The 27,906-nt window shown below is 40.4% G+C and overlaps 1 protein-coding gene across 2 annotated transcripts in view; it reads right to left on the bottom strand.

The window, feature by feature from the left end:
* Nucleotides 1-27,906, bottom strand: part of MBOAT1 (membrane bound glycerophospholipid O-acyltransferase 1) — a 53,528-nt gene that overhangs the window by 12,817 nt on the left and 12,805 nt on the right. Inside the window, exons 2-7 of one of the 2 annotated variants that reach the window (XM_079302374.1) lie at nucleotides 19,085-19,230; nucleotides 18,488-18,565; nucleotides 15,323-15,418; nucleotides 5,489-5,544; nucleotides 3,182-3,236; nucleotides 255-438 (exon numbers count right to left, since the gene is read on the bottom strand). In XM_079302374.1, the coding sequence (XP_079158500.1) occupies nucleotides 255-438; nucleotides 3,182-3,236; nucleotides 5,489-5,544; nucleotides 15,323-15,418; nucleotides 18,488-18,565; nucleotides 19,085-19,230 (615 nt within the window). The remainder of the gene's footprint in view (nucleotides 1-254; nucleotides 439-3,181; nucleotides 3,237-5,488; nucleotides 5,545-15,322; nucleotides 15,419-18,487; nucleotides 18,566-19,084; nucleotides 19,231-27,906) is intronic. The other variant, XM_079302375.1, reaches the window with a different exon arrangement.

Genomic DNA, 27,906 nt, shown 5'->3' with positions numbered 1-27,906 from the left:
CCATCCCTGCACAAAGGACACCCATTAACACTGACTTGCTTTGCATGCCAATCCCATTTGGCAAATTCACTAGTCCCTTCACCCCTGACCTTGTGATAAAAACAGCAGCCACTCACAGAAAAAAACTCACTGTAACCTTTACTAGCAAGATAACCCAAAACTGGTTTTTCTTCTTAGCTTTTAATTATGAGAATCATGTGCAAAGCTGTACTTTCCTGCCTCCTGCAATCAATCTTAGTCACTTTAAAACTTACAGTTGGAGAAGGATCAGGAAGTCTGTCATAACCCTTCTGCTTCCAGTTCACTTCTAACAGTTTCATGTGCACATGCCTCCCTTCAATGAAGGCAATATAATCCTTGTAATTGCTGCAAGGCCCTGCTATGATGCTCATAAAATTGAGGAGATAACTTAAATACTCCAGTAAAGAAGGTCTTGACCTGTGAAAAATCAGCCACACACAGCAGAACAAACAAAGAAAAAAAGAAAAAAACAAAGCAAGGTGAAACACAGCAAAGGCTTTCAGCAATGCATTTTGTTGCACTGTCTGCCTCAGTCCTCACCTCTCTCCCATCTCTTTCCCCCCAGCTGAAAGATCCCTAGATCTGTTCTGGGGAAGATGAAACACAGCCTGTCACATTCTGGTGATGTCTGGTAGATGGCAGTCATGGAAGTGCTTAAACTACAAGTGAACTAATGCTAATGATTTGAAAAGTTGTAATCTTAGAAACTTTTTAGCTAAAAACAGCAATAAATGTGTCCATTCCGGACAGGTCAGCAGTACCAGGAACGAGAAGCTGGTAACTGGTTTTGGACATCTGTCCAGGATGTCAGGGACCACACTGCCCTGTTAGACAAACCACAGGGCAGGAAGTCTCTAAAACCAAGGCTCTCAGTCCTGGGAGGAGCTCTCACCCACCCTCCAGTCCAGCCTTTTGAAAAATGGGAAGTGTCATGTGAGACATACAGGAAGAGAATGAAGAGGCACTCTCTCCTACTGTTCAAATAAAGGAAGTAATTGCCTGTATTGCATCATGAATGGGAAAAGGGACTAAGAGGAAAAAAAAACACATGAATTGAAAGACAGCAAAAGCTGAAAGTCAAAGAAAATCTGTCATATTAATTTTTTTTCCATTTTGCAAGTGCATATCCCAGCAGTTCCTTCTGGGGCTGTACATTTGACATAAAATGAAGAAGATCTACTGTCCTTTTTACAGATCAGTAGGATGGAAAAAGAAAGATGCAGAGTCCTCTCAACAGTAGAGAGGCAATTTGTAAATTCTTTGGCTCAGGGTTTTTATGTGGCAGAAAATGCCAACATCCAAATTGTGCACTGTGTTCTGCACTGCATTAGAGTGAGTGCTCTCCACAAATGTCCTAATTGTCACCATTCAAGTAAACATGGAGCCCTCAGATGAGAGCACAAACTTGGGCACAGTGCTTGAGGGCTTTCCTGCTCTAGACACAGATGGACATGCATAACTAAAACAACACTTAAAAATTCTTAAAGACTAAAACAAATTTCTAGCAGAAAAACTAAGCAACAGTTAAACATTTTCAGTTGCCTACTTCTATTCTGAAGTGGAATTAGTTTGAATAAACAGTTAGATTAGCAAGGATTTTCTGCATTCACCCTAGTGGTTATTGTAGATGTTAGTGCTTGAATGGTATGTTCTCTGGTGAAAGCATTTCACAGAAAGAAGCAGCAAACTATTTGGGGTAAGGGTCATCTCTCTGTCCTTCAAAATCAGGTCCATGATGTGAGCTTCCTAGCTCTACAGTAAGAATAAAAATAAAGTCATTAGTTTCAGCTTGTATTCTGCACTTGGTTGGGTGGGGAGACATGAGCAATGCACGAAGGAATGTACAGAGGATGAGTGAGAAACAAAAACAGACCAAGAACAGGAGGGAAAACAAAAGGCTGAATTACCAAAAGGGATTTAAAACTCTTTGGTTGTGACTTGTCTGCCACTGACACTTAAGCTATTGGCATCTTCTTTTCTATTATGAGCTCATCTACTGTACAAGGAAAAAACCCAAGCCTGTTTGGTGAGAATTTGACTAGAATTAAGGGCCAAGTGCAGTTTAAAATTATGCTGGGAGCTTTAAAAATAGACACCATTGGGTCACAGAAAAGTTATACAAGGTTACCTACAATATTTTTGCTTTTCAAGAAATGACCCCTACTTTCTGAAGTTCATAGGCAGATTTTCTGATGGCTGAATCTTCTACCTTGGAAATGAAGGAAATAATTTCCTTGGCCTTAAACAAACATATCATGGTGAAAAGTAGTTATGGTTCCAAGAGTAATTCTGTAACACTAATTCTTCATAAAAATAACCCCAAACAAACAACAAATTCATCTCCATGTTATACTTGTATTGAGAGACAAACTAGGGCGAAAAAAGGGTGTTGAAAGAGATGTTCTCTCCACATGACAAATAAGAAGACTAGTTACATAATGTGAAGAACTAACAGTATTAACATTATGGAGGGAGACCAAAAAAAAATAAAATACAGCATTTAAAAATGATGGAAAAGAAAAGCAGCACTTGAAGTGTCAGACTCAAACCAAAATGGATTTTTACTGTGGAGTGGATTGGTGACAGGGGAGGAGTATTTACTTGGAAAAATAACATATCACAGATCAGATGAAGATAACAGCCAACAAGTCTGTATAGTAGAGTCTTGGCCTGAATTTAAAAGAGTTAGTTCAGCAAAGACTTGTTCTGTTGCATGTGGAGTATATATTTAAAGTAATGAGAGCAATGAGTATAGTAATACAAGTATAAGTAATTATAAGTAATGAATATATATTTAAGTCCATGAGACACTGCCAAGTACCTCAGTGCTTTACTGCCCAGCACAGGGTGATAAAGGCAGAACTCCTGAACTGAAAAAATAAGGAATATAAGGGAGAAGATAATGTTTTTGTAAGGAGGCCAGTGACAGCAGTATTACGAAAACAAAACTGCTCAAGCAAATAGAAAAGTCATGCAGGACTTTTGGCATCTCATGGGCTGGAAGTAGCAGGAAACATTTTCATGGCTGGGCCACTATGTTGTCCCTGACTTTGCAATGGAGAAAAGAAAACAAAACAAAAGAACAAATAACAAACAACCTAAACACTCAACTTCTTTGGAGGAAATTAGACACAAATCACTCCAAGAATTACATCCTTACTTTACAGCAAGCCGATTTTGCTCAGCAGTGAGTTCCTCAGCTTGTCGCCCTATTCCTGGAAAGAAAAGACACATTAGATCTTTCCAAAAGACAAACAGTAGAAGCTATTCCCAAAGCCTTATGCTTGCACCCCCACAAATAAATTTCTAAAGCCATAATTTCAAAATTTCTTTGTCACGGGTGGTTTCAATACATCAATACTTAACTTCTACGTCAAGTTCTACTCTAGCTCTTTACCCAGCCCCTTACCTCATTCCCCCTTTCTCACCCTGCTACACTGTCAGGGAGAGCAGCCATAGCATTCCCACACACACAATGGAAGTGGCAATGCCACCGACTGGCAGCGACCCCCAACAGCCTCTACAAACTGTCCTGGGCTGGAAAAACCTCTGCTGCCAGAAGCTGCTGGCTCATTTAAGCACCAGCCTCCTGCTGGCTCCTTGGTGAGAAGTGGAGCATTTCACAGCAGGAGGAGTGGGCAGGGGAAGGGAAACAGGCATGCAGGGAACAGAAGCTCCACTGGTGTGAACGAGCAGCCCAGCTGCCTGCTGCTGGAGTGATCCTAAACATACACATTAGTAATAGCCTGGAATTGTATCGGGTCCAGACTGGAAGGGTGACCTCCTGTTGAGTGCACAAGACCTTTGGGGCCAGAGGTAGTGCACAGACTCAATGTTCTGGGAAAATGATGGAAAAATCTTGTGTCACGGCCAGTGGTAAAGAGATGCTGCTTATTCACATACCTCAAAACCTTCACCCTAAAGCTTTAGCTGCACATACTGCAGGGAATCCCACTGGCTTCAGCAGAACTACACAGGATGAGTCACACCCTTGATGTGAAGCATGTGCATGGCTCTATGTCCACAGCCCCAAAAGATCAGGGGCTTGGCACCAATTGACTCTGCTGTTCTAAACATACTGGCCATAATTACCAATACACACACTGGACCCACATCCTACAAGGACTGCTGATAAGCTGCTCATTTCCATTCCCTCTCCACTGTTTCAGTTTGTAAATTGTGGGAGGGTCTGAATTTCAGAGAAACAATTAGCACTTAATTACTTAAAGGACTGGATATTTTGTCTGTTTCCATTTACCAACAGCTGTGTTAAATTTTTACAAATAGAAATTTGTCGCGTTAAATTTTTACAAATAGAAATTTGTCACGTTAAATTTTTACAAATAGAAATTCGTCACTGATGCTTGAACTGCAAGCTGTCTTCATGTGATCAACTGCTCCATATATGGATGTTTACAATGTAATGAGCCTTTCCCATCATCATTAATCTGTAGGATATCTGGTCTGTTTAAAACTCTCTTGCTTCTGCCCTTGTCTTTTTCCTTTCTGTCTGTTCATTCCAACATCCTAGGTGTGTACCTTGGCTGCACATTGCTGTGGAATTGCAGCAATACCTGACCTGAGTCAACTTCCAGAAGCAGATAAGCCTCAGCAACATGAATGCCAACATCATGGTCAATTAGCCAAGCTTCCAGCTGTACCTATTATAGCCAGCTAAAAGCATTAGATTCGCTTGTGCAAACCTGGCTTGCAAACAATGCCAGACCCCTGTGTGGCCATCACCTAAGTCCTTGCTCACAACCCCACAGCAAGGCACTAATTCAGTCACCCACAGCTTGTAAGGCAGTGGGCCTCAGAGCATCAGAAATTCACACTGCAACATCAGTAGGCAGAAGCAATAATGCTGCTGATGACAAGTGACATTTTTAGCCTTTGCACTGGACGAGACACAGGCGTTTTACTGGGAAATAATAGTGCTCTTTGTCACAGCACAGAATAAGACTGAAGACAATGTTATTTTGCTTGCAACTCTGCTTCTCTCTGCACTGTGGAAAAGCTACTGAATTCTATCTCTCACGATTCATGGAGTATATTACCACTGAATATATCAGTACTACCATATTTTTTGCTAAATTAACATTAGTGACTGAACCTATGTATCAAACGGAACTCTTGATTTCTGAGAATCAGTAACAGCTTCAGAGAACTTAATGGAGATGCACTGTAGCATCTAAACAGGAGACACTGGTACTAGCTAAAATCCAAATTGGGCCCCAAGGAAGCAGAATATTCAGAGAGCGAAACAGTTGTCTCTGATATTGAAAGGACAGTTTGATCCTAAAAACTGATCAAAACCTTAAGTTTCTCATTTTCCTCCACAAAGTGTTTTTCTTCTTCATTTGAAACAACTCACTGAACTACATTCATTCACTCCATAAATCACCCATAGAATGCACTGGAATAAAAAGGCTGTCTTCAGGACATGGGAAGAGATTCCTTTTCTTACCATCATGTAGCTGGCATGCAAGTGTTGTGATCTTCTGTGTAATTATCATCAGCGGACTATAACAAAGACAGAAACAACAGTTACATGTCTTGTAATACAAATTATTCCCAACTTTCTCACTGAATGCCTTTATGCCTTTAAAAGGCATAACTGTATTAGCAACAAGTGGAAAACATCCAATTAAAGCTGAAGGAGGCACTCAGGCATAAGACAATTGCCTGGGTTCAAAACAACCCCGCAGTAACTTGCACTGGAATTTTTAATTGCTAAGTGCACACAAAGCCTTATTTTATGTCTCCCTATCATGCAGCAGTGCAAATTGTAGTTCAGAAGAAATCACACCACCAGGAAATACCAGCTTCTGCAGCCCACTGAGCTTCCTTTCAGGCAAAGACCAAACTGAAGCCCCATACAATGCAACACTAGAATACAGCAGTGCTGCTATAACCCAACTCTGGCTCTTCTTACTGTTTGTTACTCTCCTATTGTCTGTCTCCTCAGTGTCCTAAAAAAATGTTGACTCTGCAGATACAGATGCTTATTTCCCCACATGAATAGCTCTATCAATTAGAACTGTGTGCAAATACCAGAAGAGCTGTCAGCACAGCAGTTTCCCACTTGCTTCTTGGCCACGCATCTGTGTTGTGAACAGCCTGCACAAGATACACCATCCAGCTGGGAGTGTATGGGCATGTGGGGTCTGGAGCCCCTGGAAACAGGAGCTGGTTGTACCTGAGCCAGGCTTGCAGCCACCCAGCAGCTTTGGTGCCAGCTAAACGTGCAGTATAGAAATAGCCACTATTCCCAGTAGGGCCACTCATACTTCCCATATCCAGCTTTGCAGAGCTTCTTGGCACTGAAGGCAAACATGAGCTGCTGCAGCTAAGGAATGGGGAAAAGACTAAACTCAACTTGGTGGCATCAGAAGATGGTTCCCACAAGGATAAAGGACACAGACAAGAGCATTTAGAGGAAGGTAAGAGGAGAGATGGGAGTAAAACCATGGGAATAATTGATCATTTCCTCCATTGGCTGTGGCACCCGAAACCTGGCACTGAACATCTGCAAACTGAAAGGACCCATGGCAGACAAAGCAGGGGATCAGCACCCACTCACACTGCTTCTCCCTGTCTCCCTGCCACTGGGAACACCAGCACGGGGTGCCCAGGTCTCTCACAACCACAGTAGCCACGAGATGGGAATGGGTGGAGAGGATAGCCACTATTTTAAAAGCATTAGTTGTGGTGACTGTTTGTAAGGCCAGTCCTACAAAAGGGATCTGTCTTCACTGAGGATTAATACAATGGGTTGTTTCTCCATTTGAGAATAAATTAACAACATAACCAGATGGAGGTTTCTGTTTGAACACAAATGATGTCTTCAACCTGGAAATGAAAACTCGAGTTTGTACACATTTATTTAACTATTTTCACAGTTTGTTCAGTATATGGAACTTCTTAAAGAGACATAGATGATTACATCAAACATTACACCTGTTCATTTTAAGTATTGTAATATATTTTATGGAACACAATTAAAGAAAAGCATTGAGGGTTGTTTTTTTTTTTTTTCCAAGCACTGTGTTTGCCCCACAGATTTAAGGTAAAGAAAAAAAAAGGTGGAACTTGCATTCAGTGATGTCTCTGACTAACATAACAGTCAAATTTTTATGTTCTGCAGAGATTTTCAAGAGATTCTGGATCATCCTTAACTAAATCAACCTACTGGTTGCAATCAAATGTATACCCAATGGGTAAGATTTACAACCTGATCCCACTAACATAAATCAAACAGATTCACAAGATAATTCATAGGCTGATCATAGTAAATGCACAAATACTGGAAAAAGACATTCTTTCATTCTAAGTGGTCTTTTCTTTTTTAACACTTAATATGGTTGATCTTTTTCAAGAGTCCACAAGTCATTCTGTATGGGTAATTTGCATTTTCTACTCAAAATCAAAACATGCAATATCAGCCAATTACTTATCATTTCAGAAGTCCCTACTTGAAATTTCAACAAAAAAAGTTTGCACAAATAATTTAGAATAGGGTTATATTTAAGCCCAAAGTTTATTCAAGCTTACCCAAAACTTGAATATAATTGAAACAGAGGGGTTTGTAGAGCAGCTCTTCTTGGGTTACCTAGACTACTGATAGTAGCTAAGGAATGGACAAATTCAACAATGACTTTTCACCTTCCAGTAAGATTGTCAAACATTCATTCTAAACTTTATTCCAATTAATCTTTCAAGAAAAGTGATTTATAAGCTGTTTTTACCATTATCTTCAACATCCTGTTTTTCAAAGTAGATTTTCCCAGACAAAATTTAGCTTTGCTTTCAAAGATACATAAATCCTAATCTTTTAAGCATATGAAAAGGCAGATTTTTTTTTTTTAATCCTTAGGAAAGACAGAGGCTGTCACTTTACCAAGCAGTTTTACTGCAATAAATACATATTTTTATTTGGTCAGTGTTTGACCTTTTTAGCTTTATGGGGGAACATTAAGACTTGTTTCAAATTGCTCCAATTTATTGCATATGTTTCTTACAGCAAGCACTTCTCGCCAATGTTGAAGTGGGTAACTTTAAACCTCAGGCTCTGAGCCAAAACTGTATGACTCCAAGTGTCTAAATTTATACACTGGTCTTAGACAAGGCCACCATGGTAAACCAGAGAGAACCAAAATGCAAACAATCCCAGGGCAGCAGGAGTAAAGTGTGCTCTGAAGTCATACTACACATAAACACAGAGGAGAGAGATTCTCCTCATCTATATTAGGAATTCATTGCCTCATTGATGGCAGAAGCCAACAGAACAAGTCAGCCTTTCCTGTACGTTAATCAGAAAAGATGGAGAGTCTGTCTCTCTCAAATCCCAGCTCCAGAGGAGACAAAGGAGAAAAAAGTGACCTGACAAGGCAAGTGGGAAGAAGGGCCACAAAGTTCATTAAATACCTCCTGTTCTCCCTTCTGACATCATCATATTACACGTCATGCATATTTTCCAGAGGGGCTGGGAAGTGGCCCAGCAGAAAAGGACTTGGGCCAGCAGTGCCCAGGTGGCCAAGAAGGCCAGTGGCATCCTGGCCTGTATCAGCAACAGTGTGGCCAGCAGGAGCAGGGCAGGGATTATCCCCCTGCACTCTGCACTGGTGGAGCCACACCTTAAACCCTGTGTTCAATTCAGAGGACACTGAGAGGCTGCAGCACGTCCAAAGAGGGGCCATGGGACTGGGGAAGGGTCTGGAGCACAAGTCCAGTGATGAGTGACTGAGGGAGCTGGGATTGTTTAGTCTGGAGAAAAGAGGCTCAGGGGGGACCTTATCCCTCTCTACAACTGCTTGAGGGTGTAGCCAGGTGGGAGTCAGTCTCTTGAGCTGCACCAAGGGAGTTTAGGTTAGACATTTGAGGAAATTTTTGACAGAAAGAGTGACTAGACATTGGAATGGACTTCCCAGGGAGGTGGTGGAGTCACTATCCCTGGAGGTCTTTAAGGAGTGACTGGATGTGGCACTCAGTGCCATGGTCTAGATGACATGGTAGTGACCAGTCATAAACTGCACTTGATATCTCAGAGGTCTTTTTCAACCTAAATGATTCCATGATCTCTACCCTACTCAGGACTGTGGAGACCTGCTGTAGAGTGTCAATGGGATGACACACTAAATCTTTCATAAGATCAGTGTCAGGTATCAGTCAACACTTCACACAAAGAGTAAGCAATTTTTCAGGTGAACAAGGAGCATCTTCCTGCCTCCTCTCCTCCTGCCCATCATTCCCCACTGACTTGATCTCAGGGGCACCACATCTTTGCTACAGCAAAAGGCAGAGCACAACAAAATAATGACATTACTGGAACTCTCCCTTAAGGATGGGGAGGGAGGAGGGAAGAATCATAAATTCCTAAACATCTGTGTTTTGATTATTAAAACTTTGAAATACCAGAGTATTGAATTGCCATTTTCATTCAGCCTTTCAGGCAAGCTCTATTTCTAAACACCAATAAAACATTGAGTAAGTTACTACATTAAATACAGCACCATATCACATGTAGTCAGCTGTTTCCAACATGATACTACTTTAACCTTTAGACTCTACTAGAAAAATTCAATAGTGCTAAAAATAAGAAGGGAAGTTAACAAAACTGTAAAACTCCCAATCCCTTTTCTTACTCCCAAATTTTGCGATGCAGAGGTTTTTGGAGGGGAGCAATTAGGCTGAATTTAAAAAGAAAATGTATTTGCCACACTTGCACCTACAGATGAAGCACAAAGATTTACCCCTAGGAAGGAAGCATTTGAAATAAAACACATTTAGAAGTTTAAACAACTTGCAATCCCACACCCTCTCCACCTGTGCTACTAAGCACTACAGTTGCAAACTACCACAGAAACACAGAATCTGGTTTATGTGTGGTGTGATTTTGCCCCCTTCCTATGTTTTATATATTGACTAAGAGTTTAATCTTAGGTTGTAGCTGTGCAGTACCTCCTACACACAAACCATTGCGGCCAACTTTAAATTTAAAAAAAAAAAAAAAATCAAGGTATTGACCTAGCAACAATTTTATTTGTCAAGGTACCTAACATAAGGTAAAGACAGCTTTGGGTTTTTTGTTTACCTCACATAAGATGCCTTGAATTGAAAAATAATACAAGACTAAGATACAACTGTTTACAGAGAATGCTCAGTAGAGGGGTTCACTCCCCTAATAAACCTTCCAAATGAAAATATATCAGTTAATGCAATTTTTAAATACATCTTGCCCCAACACAATAAACTTGCCAGAAGCACAGGCCAGTGGAAGTAAAGATGTTTTGTCTGCAGACTGCTGTGGGGGTCCTCACTGCATCACAGGCTGGCTTCTGCACTGAGCAAGCTTCGATGCTTGCAAGAGAAAAGACGTTTTCCAAGCACATTCTGCCTGACCTTAGGTAATCCCATGGAGAAGTCTGGCACACGCTTGCTAGAAATAGTTTCCACTGACCTGATTTCACTAAGAGAGGAGGTGGAGTCAAAAGGCTCATAGCAGACAAGACTCCGAAACAGAAAACATTTATTTCAGGGCTACCTCTGCAGCTGAAGCCATGACAAGAAGTTCACACAGTCACAGCCTGCTGTGACAGTAACCATTGCTGACAAGGGGGTGGCCAAGCTGGCAGCGAGCTCGTACTTTTGCTTTCAACAGTAAAAGGAAGAACTACTGAAGTACATCAGAGGAAAAACACTTCACTAAACACACCTGTCACCTCCAAAACAACTTAAAATTTCTTTTGTGCGTTGTCTTTTCCTGTGTGTGTACATGAAAGCTCCCAAGCAGCGTTTCTTAAGTCTTTATGGTAGAGGCATCTCTCTTAAAAGTGTGCTTACTTCTGGAGAAGTGTTCAGGGATATACATTGTGTGGAGTTGTCTAGTAGAACTTGCCTGCTTGAATTCTGCCTGGTTCCCACCCTGCAGCTCTTGCAGGGCTCCTTCTCAGGGCTGTTTCCAGTGGACAAGCACCCAGCTGAGCAGCAAAGAGGCATGGAAAACAGACTGACCCCCCCCTTACTCACCCTGCACCTGTGCTGCACCTCTGGGGACCAGCTGCACACCAAGGTTACCCAGCACTGCAGCAATGCACTGCATGTCATACAGTTGGACGACAAGAAAATAAAAATAACCAACTGAACGTGCAGGACCAGGCAACATTTCTGTTCTGTGTTTTAACATGGTAACAGAGTATATCTATCTTTGCTTTCATCAGCAAATGTATTTCCTTTGTGAAAAACGGCTGTGTGCTTCTATTCCTTCTTTTGTGGTTGAAACGAAAAGCCACTGAGAGAGGGAAAAACAGCAAAACATCACTAACCACCCAGCAAAAATCCACTGCCTGAAGTGACACTGGTTACTGAAGCATCTGCTTATATATATGGCTTTTTGAGAGGGCTCTCAATGATCATCCCTTTCTAGGCAGAGAATGCTGCTGCTCTGCATTTGGGATAGGGTGAACACAAAGGTGCTGTCTGGAGGGTGATGCCCACCAAAGCACTTGTGTAAGAGCTACAGATTTGACACATGTGGGGAGGAAAACTGCTCAAATCTCCCAGATACTTCAGCTATGGTCTCTCTAGGAGCAACAGAAGATTGAAAACTGTGCCAGTGTGTGTGGTGATCTTCACAAACTGAATTTGTCTTCAGTAAGGAATGGCAGCAAGAATCATAGAATCATTAAGACTAGAAAAGACCTCTAAGATCATTGAGTCAACTGTTGACCCAGCAGTGCCGTCTTTACCACTAAACCATGTCCCCAGGTGCCATAAAAGCATCTGTTTTCAACACTTCCAGGGATGGTGACTCCACCACTTCCCTGGGCAGCCTGTTCTAATGTTTGGAAACTCTTCCCATGAAGAAACTTCTCCTAAAATCCCATCTAAACCTCTTCTGGCATAACTTGAGGCCATTTCCTCTTGTCCTGTCACTTGTTATATGGGAGAAGTGACTTACCCCAGCCTTGCCACAACCTCTTTTCAAGCAGTTGTAAAAAGCTATAAGGCCCTTCCTGCTCTCCAGGCTAAACAGCCCCAGGTCTCTCAGCCACCACTCATAAATGAAAGAAACTCCCATATGCACAATCATTCTCTGACATTTCACTGAATAACCTGCAATATTAGGAAATTTTGCTCTGATACTGCAAGAATTCAAAGAGGAAACTAAAAAGCTCTAAAGCCCTAATCAAGCAAAGGATTGAAACAGACACAAGCTCCATACCTTCTGAATTTTATCTGGATGATCATATGCATCTGGCATTTGGTCATGAAGCTTGCTAGACTGAAACCCTACCTATTACCACTTTCCAAAAATCAGAATCAAGATTCCTTATTTAAAACTGATTTTCCTTAAAGCTGTCATATTGCTATACTCAGTCTGAGCCTGTGATACAAAGGGGAAAAAAACACAAACTGTATGATATTATTACTGTTTTTAGAAAGTCATATAGGCAGGCAACTTACCAGCATAATCCTCTTAGCATAAAGAAGAAATAAGGGAGAGAAAGAGTTAGGATTTCGTTTTTTCCATGTACAATGTACAAATATGGCAAACCAAGCAAAATAAAACATGCATGTTTCTCTCAAAGATTGACTTGTATTAAAGGGGAAGCACAGGATTCAGTTACTGTACAATTAGTGTTCAAAAATGAATAGGGTTTTTAAGGAAGGGGTAAAGTGAAAATTCCTAAATGATTTGAGAAATAATATGACTGAAAGAAATTTGATAAAATATATACATATTTTTTTAAAGTAATTATAATTGAAGTGCAGCAAGCTGGAAATTGTTTTCCTTAAAACCTGGCAATAGTTTAAAAAAAATTACTTTTTCCTTAAGTAGTATGCAATACATGAAAAACTTGTAAATGAAGAAAGAGCTGCAAGCAGCTTGGATATAGTTCTGACTGTGGGACTCTGTGACAAAACCCTCCCTTTGCAGGAGTTCAGAATTAACTAGTCACCAGCAGATAATAAGTCCCTTGTTTCTTATTCTGTAACCTGGAAGTGATGTGCCACAGCTTGATCTTTCATTCTCCAGTTTGATCAACATGTGACTCAAAAGTTGCTTTGTTCTCTCAATCTCTACCTGCACTTTACAAGCTCTGTTCTCAAAATGGGAGGGCTCCAAACAAATAACACAACCGACTACCACTAAAAAGGCCCCAAAAATGCATTTGCAAGCACACTTCAAAAGGGTTATGAGTGCGAGTTGCTAAGTGCACAAGGCCAAGAGGGCAAATGAGGGATGCTGGCTTTCAGCACTGCCACTGGGAAACACTCCATGGTCATCTGGCTCATCACTTTAGGGAACTGACATTGGAAAGCTGATGGCAATAGAACTATTTGACGGGGATTAAAACTTCCTCCTTGCAACCAGATACCACCAGACTCATGGGGTACTGGAACCTCAAACACAAGTCAGCAGAGGATGGGGTTTTGTTGTGTCTTAAAGATTCCCCCAAATCCAGTGTCTTGCCTTCTCAATAGACATCCCCAGCCACGTTCACCCAAAATGGTGGGAGGCCAGAGGGAGATGGGCACAGCTCCATGCTTCTGTCTCACTCATTTCTGAAACCCTGAGGGAGAAATTTAATGCCATCCCCCCAGCCAAGCCCTGTCCTAATGACTCCCTATTACCACATGCAAAGGATGAGGAACCATCAAATATGGAAGAATGAGCAAGAGGAGGTTCAGTTGCTGCTCTACATGGTAAAACTGTGTTTTTATTTTATACCACCTAGTTTTTACTGATACCACTACAGTATTTTTATTTATTCTTAGCTTTTAAAGTATACCACAAAGGTGCAGTTCATATCCACAAAATAGTATATTTTCTACTTGTTTACTACTTGGTAGTTTTATTTTCAACTGAAGTTCAGGAATTGAAGTGTATCATAAAGCACCAAGTTAAAATCAGATAACACAGTAAGATTAAGCATTATCTTTTCCCTACCATTATTATCATCAAGCTCATAATTAAATAAGAGTAGTCACTTTTTCATCAAGGGAGCAGAGAACACTACCTAGTCTATAACAAACAATCACCATCCCTCTTCTTTCACCACCAGTCTCAACTGGATCTTTATTAAATGTATTCAGAGAGAGAGAGAGAGCTAATAAGCCTCACAGTGCATTTCTGAACACAATATTCAGCAAAACATGATCTCTCACATTTCTCTCACTGTCTCTGTCTCTTACACACACTGAGCTATAGCATTCCAATCCCATTTATAGGCTTCTTGGTATGTCATGCTTTTTGAGGACATGCTTTTGTGTTTTAAAAGAACTGCAGAAAAAATTACAGAACTCAATTTCTTTAAACATATAAGTTCCCATAACTGCAGCCTCCTTAATGAAAAGAACCTCAGGAGCTTGAGAGAAACTTCCCCTCCACCACCTGAAGTTTAATTAAATGCTGAAACCCACCACCTCAAAGAGAGAGACGTGCACAAAGACAGAAAAATTCTCCTTCATTCTCCTACTCTGTGTCTGTAAGATGAAAGAGACTTGGAAGAGGCATGCAAAACTTAGTGTGCAAGTTTACAGAAAATTTTCACAGTATGTTACTAATTACTCTGTCTTCAGGCATTCAGTTAAACAAGTGGAATACAGATTAGCAAGCTGGTTTGAAATCATGCAAAAGCATACCTTCCTCTCACAAACAAAGAACATTGGGTTAGCTGTCTCTATCTTTGCAAAGCATCCTCTACAGCTTCTCTGAGTGAAATCAGAGACTGCAATATGTATGAAAACTGGTTCACACGTGTCACAGCATACAAAAAGTTGTGCTGTTTAAGCAGCAGCCACAGGCTGGCCCTATGAGAGAACCAGTGCTGACAACCCAAGCTGATCTCCTGTCTCTCTGCCTGGGTTACTCACCCAGCTTCACCAGCAGCCCACCCTGCCCAAGTCCTGCCCTCACACCCTGGAGTGCCTGGGCTGGGAAACACCTTCCCATCTGGGGCTTCAAGAGAAATCAGAGCTAGCTAACTAAGCTCTACCCAACTACACAGATTCTAGCAAGAAAACAGTAGAAACAATCAGTCAGTGCAAAAATCATACAGTGCTTCTTCCTTTTTAAAAAAACAAAACCAAAAACCAAACAAACAAAAAAAAACCCAACCAAACCAAACCAAAAGAAACCCCAGCAAAACCCCAAAGATCACAACAAAAGCCTCAGAAAAAGCTTAAGGGAAACAAAATTACAGGTGCTCCACAGATAACATAAAAATTATTCTTACAACTTACTGAAATCAACTAATACTGATTGATACAGGAAGCAGTTTGCAGACACACTCACCCGGAAAAATCTGTAGTGAGAATGCCATAGTGAAATATGTATATTCGGCTTATGTGGCACAATGTGAGGTATCCCATAGCTACAACAAAGGAGTACCTAAAAACATAACACAGAACACATAGTTACCAACACAAGTACCAACAAGAACTACAGTCACTCACAGTGGGTTGGGCTTGTTTTGATTTTCTCACATCAGATTGTTAAAAAGTCTGAAGCTATGCTACACAACCAGGAAGGAATTCTCAAAGGGGACTGATGGTTTTGTACCCAGCTGAGACCTTACAGAGGTATCTCCTTATTCTGGGGGTGGGGAAAAAATGGAAGAAGAAATAGGATCAATTCAAGTTGCACAATTCAATTTACAAAGCTCCCATCTTCACTTATTAGTTAGAAATTTCTGTCCAGCTTAAGTATTTGAAACCAGATGATATTGTATGTTAGTCACTGAAGCTATCCACTGCATTTTTCATCTGTAAATGTTCTTTATTTACAACTCTTCCTCAGATCTAGCAAAGACTGAAGTTTAAGGTGTTCTCTCTCTTGTGATTTTAGATAAAGGCAGATGATGGCACATAGCCTGATCTTTGCAGCTGTCCATGCTGAAGCACACCATCTTCCAGAAAAATCATAGAATCAGATAGACTGGAAAGGACCTATAAGATCACTTCAGTGTCCAACTGAAGAAGCATTCCTTAGGTAGGATGTGACAAATTCACTGTTTTTCAAGTTGATAGCACACTTCTGTTGGGCAGGGCAGTAGTATGATTTTATCTTAACAGCTGAACAGTTGAAGACTGGGAATGTTGCAGCACCTGCATGGGCAGATGCAGCCTTTCATACATGTAACTTCTCTCTGCATTTGCATGAGCAAGGAGGAGGATACTGGGGAGAAAAGCAGATGGATATTTGGAAACAGACTGATACATGAAGACCAAGATGATAAGCACACATTGCCAGGAAGGTCCCCCTGGACCCATGAGAGCATCCACCACAGGGGAGAACTAAGGGTGAAATTAGACAAGAGGATCAGTCAGCAGACAACAGAAAAAGAGCCAGGTCTTTGTCAAATTATGGCTGGTTTTAAAAGAAATGAGTTTTTCCTCCCTGGGGGCTAATGAACTGCAGTGTGAGTGACAGTGATGGATCACAAGGCAACCTGCAGGTCATGTGGCCCACAGCAAACAGCTGGATGAAAAGCAGACTGAAGGGACATGACAGATTCTTCAGGAGATTCAGAGTAGAATTGATCATATTTTATCTGGGTCAGGCATCCAGTCCTGCCTCAGCAAGGTCCTTGGATTCCCTTCTCATCAAAGGAGAATGGCAAGAATTCCATCCAAAGGCAAGTCACCAGCTCAGACTCGTAACAGCAAGAGACAGGATGAAGGATCTAACATAAGCCTCCATGCAGAGATGTAAAGCACTTGGATTGAAAGGGGGAGCAAGCAGGGAGAGATTCACTGAACTGCTGCTGCAGCTGGGAGCATCTCTGATGCTGGATTAATGCATCCCTTTATAGGCCTTGAAGGCTAGCAGCTTCAACAGAGAGCAAAGCAGAAAAAAAATAACCAGGAAAGAGAGCGTGAAGGTTAAATTATGCAGTTTACTAAATTTGTTCTTTTTCACTTCATTTTTCTGGGGAAATAAAGAGCCAAGTCTTGAAGCCCCACTCTGAAAGATCTGTTCTCCTGTATGAACAGGTCCAGACCTTAAAGTGGCATTGTTCAAGCTTACTCTCAACTGGTTTGCATTGTTACTTTGCCAAAATTAACAATGTATAGGCACTTTGAGTCACACTGCTGTGGCTAGTAGAATACAATAGAAAAGTCCTAACCCAGTCCTCCTTCAGAACTCCTGAGGTTTTTCAGCATGTTGGATTGACATTCCACATTGACTCATATCAACATGTGACTGTCTTGCAGCAGTGGGCAAGATTATATGAACTGTCATGATTTGTGTTTCAGTATAAAGCTGTTTTGCTATTAGCCATGGTGGCTAATTGGCTAAAGAGGAAGAGTAAGGGGGTTTCCCATTGAAGCTGAGTCCTCTTCCTTATCATCACCTCAACTTCTCTAGGAAGATGTAAATAACTAGTGCATGATTCCTTTGGAGACTTGGTTCCTCTGAACTTCTAACTCCTGCATTTCCCTCAAGTAACAGGCATGGACAATGACCAGGAAACCATAATACAATTTTTGACACCTTTTTATTTTGGTCTCTGGATGGCATTTCTTTAACAAACATTGTCCAATTATCTTTTTTAAATGACATTATTAATTATGACTAGACTTCTGGGCTTTGCACTCTGTGAGAGAATGGAAAAAATACCTCCTTAATACCTATCTTGCTGGTGCAAAATACTAGTAACTGCTGTAGGCAGGATAGTTTTTTACAGTTCACATTTCTAATAATCTTAGAAAGATCATAAGTAGGGTTCCCATTTACATATTAGAGAGGGGAAAAAAAGGAAGGAAAAAAAGGAAGGAACAAAAGGAAGGTGAGAAGATTATCTGATCATCAGATTCTCACGTAGTCCTGGCCTTGAAGGCAAGTGAAGAAAGGGTTTTGGTTCCCCAGCCCAGAATTATGTGGATTCTGAGTGTTCAGCAGCAGCTACAAAACAGCCAGACAGTACAGAGACAGAAAACACCTATCACACACCCAAACCATAAGCTTCTACTTTAATAACAGTTCTGGTATTTTCTGCTTTTTCACAAAGCCCAGTACCAAAAGCAAGACCTCATTTTGTGGATCACTAAACTAAGCTGCCTCAATGACCTTATTTGAATGACCTAACCCATGAATAAGTGGAAAATACCTAAAGGCCAAACACCAATAGGGAAAACACATTAAAAAGAATTATCAAATGCAATCTGGAAGAATACAAGACCAAGGAGAACATGACTTCATTATGTTTAAGAAATCAAAGGTTTGTCCATAAATTATTAGGCCTGCAAAAGTCAAATTTTAAGGCCAGTAATTTAATAGGAAAATGCAATACATCAACCCAGAAAAACCACAAATTGAAATTACAGCTGCTTCTGTAAGTAACTGGGAAAGAAAAGAAGGAAAAAGAAGGTGGTTCTAAAAAGTCCTCATGATTCTCCCTGAGAGCAGAGAAGTTATCAGAGGGGCAGCTGTAGACTTGCAGCCACATCAGCTCACCTGTGGATGTTGGGAATACTCGCCAAATTCATAATGCCATAGTTCATCATCACCAGGACAAAAAGATGAATGGAATACCTTGAAGACAACAAAGTGAATATTTAGATAATTTCTATGTTACCTGGAAGTGCTGGCAGTTCAGAGCAAGAGAGTATTTTTCCATGCAAATGACATCAATGTGATGTCATATCAGGGACCTGGATTACCACACAACATCTTTGTAGCCTGACTATCCAACATAGACTGATACTTATTTAGAATATATTATCCATATGTTTAACTGAAAGAGTAGCCTGGTTCAAAGTGCATATTGGAGTTGGATACATATTTTCCAGAAGAGATATCTTCAAAGCAGACTGGTGTGGCCTTAAATTCCAAAAAAAACCCCATCACAAATTAAATTAAATACTTCACTTAAAAAAATACTTTCATGAGTCACTTTACTTTGAGGGTTTGGCACAGTTATCTTAGTTAGGATATTTTTTTTAAGGTAGCGTTAAAAGCCTTCAGATTAAAAAGATGTAATCCAGAAAAGATTATATGAAATTTAATTTTTTTTTTACCCAAGGTTTGTGCAAATGGTGACTAAATACTCACCACCCAAAGCAGAAGACAGCAAAGTATATTCCAAAGAGGGTGGCAAATGCATGGCGAACAGCAGAGCTGGCGTGACTGGGACTCAAGTAAATACGAAACCAAAATGCAGCCAAAAGTGCAAACAGTTGACAGGCTACAAAATTGATCTGTAAAAGACAAGCAAAACAAAAAACTGTTTTGATTCTTGGAGGAGGAGGGGAAGGATGCTCTCTGTTCTCAGAACCATTAAGAGCAGAGGTAGGAAAAGGGACAGGGGGAAATTGTGAGCTATGAATCTTTTGCTTCTCAGTGTTCCCACTTGTGAACTCCTGTGGTAACTTTTCCTGGCCAGTGACAGAAGGGATTAAACAAGCACACAGCCACCCAGAAGCAGGAAGGTCAGGCTACAGCTACCCCAGGGTACAGGTGGGGCTCTGGTCATTCTCACTCTCCTTGGAGGAAGGCTCTGCTCTGCTGCCAGCCTGACCCAGGTGCCTGGCACATCATTCCCCTTCTCAATCCTCTCGGCAAGAGGCAGGGCCTGGAAGCAGTCTGGGACTCTGAAATATTATCCCAGGACCTGATTTTTCCCCACCCCATCACATGGGCAAAATCAACAATCCTAATGTGCCACTGTTCACTAGAAGTGAGAACAGGGCAGCTGCCTCAGCTGAATTCAACTCCACAGCATCTTCCACACAGATGCTTCTGACTCCCCACTTTTTTTGTGGTTTGAGTGCAAAGAATACAGCTTTTCTCTACCATCAAGCAGATACCTAAAGGAATATGCTTCACAAATGTTCTTTGGCTACTGCACGTGAAAATCAGTCTGGCCTCATTGCAAGTGATGGCAGTGGGAGCACAAGACATGCAGAGGACAAACAGTACAGAAACAGAGGCTACTCTTGCCAGACACAAGGACAAGCAAAAGCTTCAGTGTCCTCCAGAGCAAAACCTACATCACACTGTCTTCTCAAGTCACCTTCTCTTTGACAGCCTCAGCAAAAATCCCAGAAGTCAGAGGAAAAGCAGATCAAAGTCAGAGTCAAAACAGAGCTCAGGAGCTGTCTCTAACAGAGCAAATACAACACTGGGATACAACATCCTTAAGTTCAGCCTGGACCCTAAACAGTTTGAGGTAAATTAATTTATTCAGTTGCAGTGTTGCAGTCCTTTTTTATTTTTTTCTTTTTTTTTTTTCTTTTTTTTTCACCCTGAGCTCTCCAGCAGCAAGTCATCCCAGACCAAGCAAAAACTAAACAGGCTGCAAAATTTAAGCAATCATTTGGATTATAGGATTATCCAGAGCTATCAGTCCAGGACAGGATAATACATCTCATTCGAAATGTTCTGACATGCTGGCTGTCCAGGGGTGGTTGGATTCTGCCAGGCTTCTTGTCAAAAACATTTACAATGTGTTTAACAAGATACTATAGTCCCAAAGTGCTTTTATTCTGGTGGACTACATCCAACATGGTGTTAACTGCTCATGAAAATGTTTTCATTAAAGGTTTGTTGGCTTCATTGGTGCAGTTGCTTTATTTCAGTGATGCAGGCAATCATGCAATAGAATAATGCAATAATTTGAATACTTAGGTATGCTGAATTTTAGTTCTTTGGAGCAGAGACAGTATCAATTTATTTCTTGCTCATGCAAGCAACCAGCATTTATAACAAACAGTATAAGCAAAGCAATTCTCATTTTTAGTGCAAGATCTATAGAATACAAGAACAAAATTGCACTAGTCTTACAAAACCCAGATGCTGTAGTAGAAATCCATCATGGCAAAAGCCATAAGCAGGCATTTGCTTTTTACTTTCATCCAGCTCTTGTATGCCCAGTTTGAGATGTTAAGGATGCTGGGATCTCAGAGGCTCACACACACAGCACAGGGAAAGTGCAGGATGCCAGATCAGACACACTCGTAACATATTTAAACAGCCAAGGCAATGAATTTCAGTGTCAGCAGCAGCAAGAAAGAGGCAGCAACTTCATCACAAGCTAACATCCAGTGAAGGACAGCTCAGCAGCCTCACCTTTGAGCCTGTGTTACCTTGTGCTACCAACAAAACCTTCATTTTGCTGTGCAAATTAACCAAGACAACTCACCAAGACTCTGTGCTCTTTCTGCAAGGGTCAGTGCAAAGCCTCATACCAAAACATTGCCCTTATGTTTCAATCAGTTTTTTGGTTTATAAGGGTTATTTCTGCAGAGCAGCCAAACATCACAGACCCAATGCACTCAGCAAGCAATAATCTGGCAATAGACCAGACTTGCTCTGTTCTACACTCAGGATTAGAGGGACACAACAGTTTTTCATATAACCACCTCTATTTAGTAATTTCTGCATATCTTTTTAAACATATGCAGTGTTCACATGGATACACCCAGAGGCTGACAGTTCATCTGACAGTGACTTTGCTGCATTCCACTTGGCATTAATTTTATTCTTCATTCTACGTACTTAAGGCATCCAAGTAAACAGATCCCTAATAATTTAAGAAATGTTTTGCTTCATCACAAGTTAACTAAGTCACACTTTCCTTCCTTTCCCTTTCCAATGAGAAAAGGATTCTAAAGAGAAAAGGAAATACTATTCCCTTCTGGTTATTTCCACTGTTGCTAAAAACACTTATAAACAGAAAATTCAGGGCTCCTGAACACTGATGAATGGTGTCCAGGCAAAAATAACACAGAGATAAAAATTATATTCAAATTAACCTTTTTCAGCATCACAAGTCATTTCACCTGTGTTTTTAGCTAGTCACATCTATTCAATGTTGCCATCAAAATTTTGCACATCTGGTTTAAACTTAGCTAGCAGAAAGGAAACACCTTTGCTTTTTACAGTCACTTTCTTCCATGCTCTAGAGAGTAAGATGTAATAAAATTAGGAATCAGAGCACATGATATGCTGCCAAAAGAAGACAGTATCTTCCTTTCATTTTCCATGATTAAACACTGGAAGACAGAAAGGCAATCTCCTCACAGTATTCTGCAAAGACATCTGGAAGACTTGTATCTGAGTCACAGCCAGCTGGAGACAGCCTTGCAATACAGAAACAAGATATCTGCACTTTCAGAGAGAGAGAAAATCTGGAACAGCTCCAGCGCAACAGAGTTGATCATTATTGTTGCCTGGTTAATTAATCATTTAATTCCTTATTAGTCTCAGCTTTAAAAGGCTAGATGGATCCACAGCAGGTATGAACAAGGAAGGAAAATAAACTGTAGTTCCTCTATTCTTTCAAGTTCTGTAGTAGCAGTAACTCAGCAGTGATGTTTAGACTGCAAATCTGAGTTTTACACAAATTTAGCAATCAGGTCAAACCAACCCACCAAGCACCCGTGATGTTGATGCAAAAGGAGCCAAACACAGTGGTTTCAAGATCCCCCTGTTGGATTATGCCATAATCCAAGCCCTCAAAGTACATAAAAAGTAAGTTCCATCTGTCTTGAGCCTTTGCACCTTCTCCCAATTTTACCAGGGTGATACTTGGCAAACATTGGGCTGGTACTGTACAAAGGGGAAACTCTAACGCCTAGGGATTTGGAACCACCTTCTCAATCATCTCCATCAACAGGCAGGGCCTTTTACATAGAAAAGTCACCTCTTCAACTTCCTAATCTCTCTCAGAGGAAATCCATAAAATTATTTGCTCAGTATCTTATTTTAGTTCCAATTAGCCATTTGCAAGTGGGCACCTCTAAGGGCAAATGCCAGTTGGCAAATCACAAAATAAAGGTCCCAAATACCTGGCATGTAAAAATTTCACCCTTTGGAGGACATAAGCCTGGTGTTAATAACACTGAATAGGAGTAATTATCACTTTTTGTTCTGAGAGCAAAGAGCTGGTGAAGGCTAGGGAGGGGAAAAAACTCGAACAAAAGTAGTAATTTGTCAAATCCCTGTAAGAGAAAACCCATAGAGCCATAGAGAATTTCCAAAAAGAGAGGTAAATGTGTTGCTTGGTGCACTGAAAAAAATTTCACAAAAATCTTAAAAGGAGAAAAGAGAAAATTATTTTTGTAGCTGCAAATTCTTGAGATGGGAAACAGAAAATATGAGAGGAGACAAAGCCTTGCTCTACACCTTTAAACTGAATTATTACAAAGAGCCTTGGTCACTGCTTCTTTTAATTGAAGGTAGGCAACTGATAACCCACTCCAGGAAGTTTCATTTCTGCTCACCCCACAAGCCTTGCATCTGCAAATCTCCCTGTTTAAAAAGTGGCAATATACATTTGAGAGTTATTAGATCACACTCTAAGAAGAGACAGTTAAGTACAAACACACAGCGTCTTACTTTATTGATTTTAACCTTTTCCTTACAGTTAAGTATCAGAAGGAAATATCCTGCATTCTGTTTTGACCACAAAAATACTTTATTTTTCCTCTACTACATTTTTCCTCCCTTAGGCTTGCAGAAAATCTGATCTCACTTTCCAAAAATCTAGGAGGATGTAACAAATTGACCACGCAGTTGTCTCCAAACTCCAAATGGCAATTAAGTCCATTACCCAAACCAAACTATCCTCTGGAAGCAAAATTCCTATTAATGCTCTAACTCTGACAATCACTACAAGCAGTCACACTGCTAACTTGCCCCTTGTTGGATAACAAGGTGCTGGTGTGTCCTTAAGAGCTCCCAATCTTTGGATAAAAACCAGGCATGTTGCACATTCATACAAATCCACAGACAGAGGTACAAGTGTGTTTGAGCACAGCCAGGCTGCCAGAATGTTCCCAGCCAGCATCCAGGTCCATGTCCACTCCAACATGTAGCAGACAATGTTACATTCAGGTTATTGATGAGGCAGAAGACAGCTCTACTTTTATTCCAGGCCTTGGACTTAGCAGCCAAATGAGAGGATAAAGGTTTAAATCTGCATTTCATTTGCTGAACAGAAGTATAAGAACAGATGCCTCCCATGGTGGTTCAGTATAAAGATGAAGTTACAGCTCATGGTCAAGATAGTCTGTATTTGTTGCCATGCACTCATGAGCTTTTGAGCATTACTGTAGGGGACTTCTATAAGGCTTTTATCAGGTAAACTGTGCTTTCTCCTCTATTCACAGACTTACCACAGATGACCAAACTGCTGTTTTCAGTATGTGGAAGAGCATAAAGAACCTTGCTAACAGAAATGATTGACAGCAATAGCAACTTCTCAAGTCAAGCCAGTGTCTGTGGAGTACAACAGCACTTGGGCAGTATTTTGGAAAGGGGCTGCCATAATAAAACACTCCACTCTACCAGAGATCAGCCCTATCCTTCAGGGTGATGCCTTTCTCACAAAGAATAAAGCAAGAACTACAAAAATGCAGTAATATTTTTCCCATGTTTAAATGAATATTTTATACATATAACCAAAGACACCTGGCAAACAACATGTTTAAGTTCACTTTGCTGGAGACATTTTACTTTGATCTTGAAAAACAGACCTACTGTTATTACAGCATTTTGTAACATCAAAAGTGTGATATTTAGAAGGGGTGTGTTGAGAATGAGAGATGGAATAGTCTTTAATCAGATCCCAAAGATATCTGACACTTGCTGAAATTTCTCAAAATATTTTGATCTTCCAGACTATTTTTATGAACTATAAGGACAAATATTCTCTGCAGAGATCACTTAGAGCTACACAGGGAGGGGACAAACACCTCCAAAAAGGAGGGCAATATCACAGAGACCATGTCAAGTTTCCCACTGCTAGAATCCTGACTTGGGCTTCCAGGAAGGAAAAGGATTTGTGTAACATCATCTGTGCAGTCCCCCTTATTGCCCACAGTGGTATTGCTTTGCACAGAACTCAGTGCACTGAGATCCAGCACAAACAGGCAATTGTAAAGGAAGCAGAACTGGCTGTCACTTGCAGGATGCTGTATTTTGTCAGCATGGATCAGAGAGCAGACAAAATAATAAATTTTATTGGGGAAATACTGATTCTACTGCAGACATGTCACATCTTCAGTACTATACAGAAACAACTTATTTCTCTGACTTTGTGTTGTAGGAGTCCTATAGAAGATTTTGTGGGGACAGAAGCAAAGGCTTGAAAACAGAATTTCTCTCATGGGAGAGACAGAGAGAGAAAAGTGCATATGCATGACTAATTTTAGATTATTGTCCCCCCTCAGAAGCAGCACTAAGTTGTCATAGCCTTGATGGTTTTTGTGCACTTGCATGCAGAAAATGGAGTTGGTGAAGTAGAATATACAAAACTGACAGTATTTTGGCTTGTTGTGCTGTTTTCCTGGGTAAATTCTGTTTCCCTGCTTACAGAGTCAAATATCCTTCCATGATTTAGACTGCAAACTTGAAACAGATGTTCTTTCTGGATTACCTCTGTGAAACCACTAGCAGAACAACCACTAGCAGGACACAAAATATAGTTCTAGATTAAACCCTGAGTCATCAAAAATTTTAAAAGAAAAGCATTTAAATCAAAAGTAAGCTTGAGAAGTCAAATCTACATCATAATGCTAAGTCACACTCCCATACACTTACATTTGATAAATTTAATGCATGGACCTGATCCAAAAACAGCTTTAGCTTGCTGTCAACAGCTCTCACATTGAGCTGTAATGACTTTGTATGTTGAACAGATGTTTAAGCAATGATCATTTATGTGCAGCAATGTTCTGCCACTACCTCTACCTCATTAATTACTGCTCTCTCAGCAAGTGATGCCAAATGATGAAATTCCCTTGTATCTAAGATAGTCAGCACTAATTCCTGCCTGTAATAGGAACAGCAGAAAAATCAAACAACCTGCAGCCTTTAGTCATCCTCGTGGTTCTTCTAAACCAGAATGCCTTTAGGTTATTAGAAGATCTGTCTTGTTTCTTCAAACTGCTCAGCAGTGAGGCAGCACACTAATTACAGTACCTTTAACTCCAAAAAATACTTTAAAAGTCTGTGCAGGTGGAGTATTGCACAGTATTCCATGTCAGACATGTCTAAAAGCAGAACTACAGCCAGCAGGTCAGAGCATGGAGGGTATCTTAATAAGAACAGGAAAAGAGGAGTGAAGTGTTGTTAAAACAACAAGAAGTGTGGGACACCAAAAAAAAAAAATCCCAACAAAATTAACAAGCAAAAAAAATCCAATACCAAAACTACCAGCTTTCCTTCCTCACAAAAGAGTCATTTGGATCAAGTACTTCTGGTAGGAAAAATGTCATCTTGTACCATCTACCCTCCTTGGTTATGCACAGACTCATACTGATGAAGAGGGAACAAACTGGCCTTATCACCACATTACTCCATCTCTTCTGTCAGGTATGCTCAGAAGGTTTACATATTTAAGCATATGTAAAGTTGGGAGAGAGATGCTTAAGTGAAAATTAACAGAAACAAGACAACAAGTCCAGGAGAGTAAAATACAACAAAGCAGACACCTGAGTCCCTGCAAAGCCTTCTCTGAAAGTCCCTAGGACTCTAAGAAGTTAAATAACTTCAAAGTAGCAGCGCTAAGAATACCATCAACACAGACCTGATTTTTCTCCCTCTACACCTGAAGGTTTAGATTTTAAAAACTTAGAACACAACACAGTAAGTCAAGCACCTTTGCACTTTGTCTAACTGATAAGTAAGCAGTTGATTTATGCAAAACACAAAGAAGGAATACAGACAATTCCCTGTGGGAATTGTTGGGTTTGTCTACCCAACCACCCTGCTAGCAGATCTTTCTGTGTCTTCAATGTAAATTATCTTCCCCAAATACCAATGGGGGTTGCCTGAACACAAGGATGGCAGGATCCTCATAGCAGTGTTTGTAAAGCCCCAGTTCAGAAACACACTTAACTTTCAGGCAAGATGAAAGCCTTGAGCCTGCACATATTCATCAATTTAAAAATAAAACAGTAGGCTTAAAGTGCAATCCATCACTAGAATGGGAAGTGGCACATCTAAAATAACTTGCCCCATTCTGCTGCTGCAATGTCTGTGCAATTCTATTTTCAGTTCCTTTTCTATAGAAAAATGTCAGTGGTCTTTAAAAATACAAACCAATACAAACAGAGTAGTTTTGTCCACATTATCCCAGTGATATCCCAGTAACTGCACACAACAGAAAGAAACAAATATCAGTAAAGAGAAAAAAGTGCCAGCTTGACAGGTTATTCTAAGCCAAAAGAAAGTTGTTTTTTTTCCCCACTGTAGAAACTGTCAGCACTGTGCTAAATTTAAGCACATTATCCTTGGAATTAGTGGCTTGATCAAAGACTGAACTTTTCAGACATCGCAATGGTATTATGTAACACTTTATTAGGCACTTAAACACAGAAAATCTGGAACATCCTGTATTTAAATGCTCAGTCATGTTCACAGTAACTTAAAACAAGGGCACTGTAAAAATTAGCGTATTAGGAGGTGGTTAAAAAGTTTGTGCACAGACTTTGCTAGAGAAAAGGATAGATTTTATCTGTCCTAACACTCATCTCAATACCAAAGCTATTCCATCTAAATCTCTTCATTTCAATGGGGAAAAAAGGCATTTCTGTGTTGAAATAAACCAAATCCTTAAGCATAACTCTGAAACAGGCACTTCTACTATAAAAGTACTCTAGATGAGTAAGTTGAGATGCAGAAATGTACAGTACAGACTTATAAACATTATTTATACTATACACACTACCAGAATCAAAAAGAAATCCCTGGATTATGAAGCTGGACTTAATTTAGTTGCAAGAAATAAAGTTCTCAAAAATGACCCATAGTTTCTCATGTTTCAGTTTTTGGTTTAACACTGAAAGATACCATGAAAAGGTATTGTATTCCAGAAGCAGGTATTCTACTCTAATTTCAAGTGCCTGAAACAGAACTGGGATGAAAAA

This window comes from Erithacus rubecula, assembly GCF_903797595.1.
Source record: "Erithacus rubecula genome assembly, chromosome: 3".
NCBI classification, from domain to species: domain Eukaryota; kingdom Metazoa; phylum Chordata; class Aves; order Passeriformes; family Muscicapidae; genus Erithacus; species Erithacus rubecula.
The sequence above is the reverse complement of the archived record's forward strand: the minus strand, read 5'-3'. Positions and strand labels throughout refer to the sequence as shown.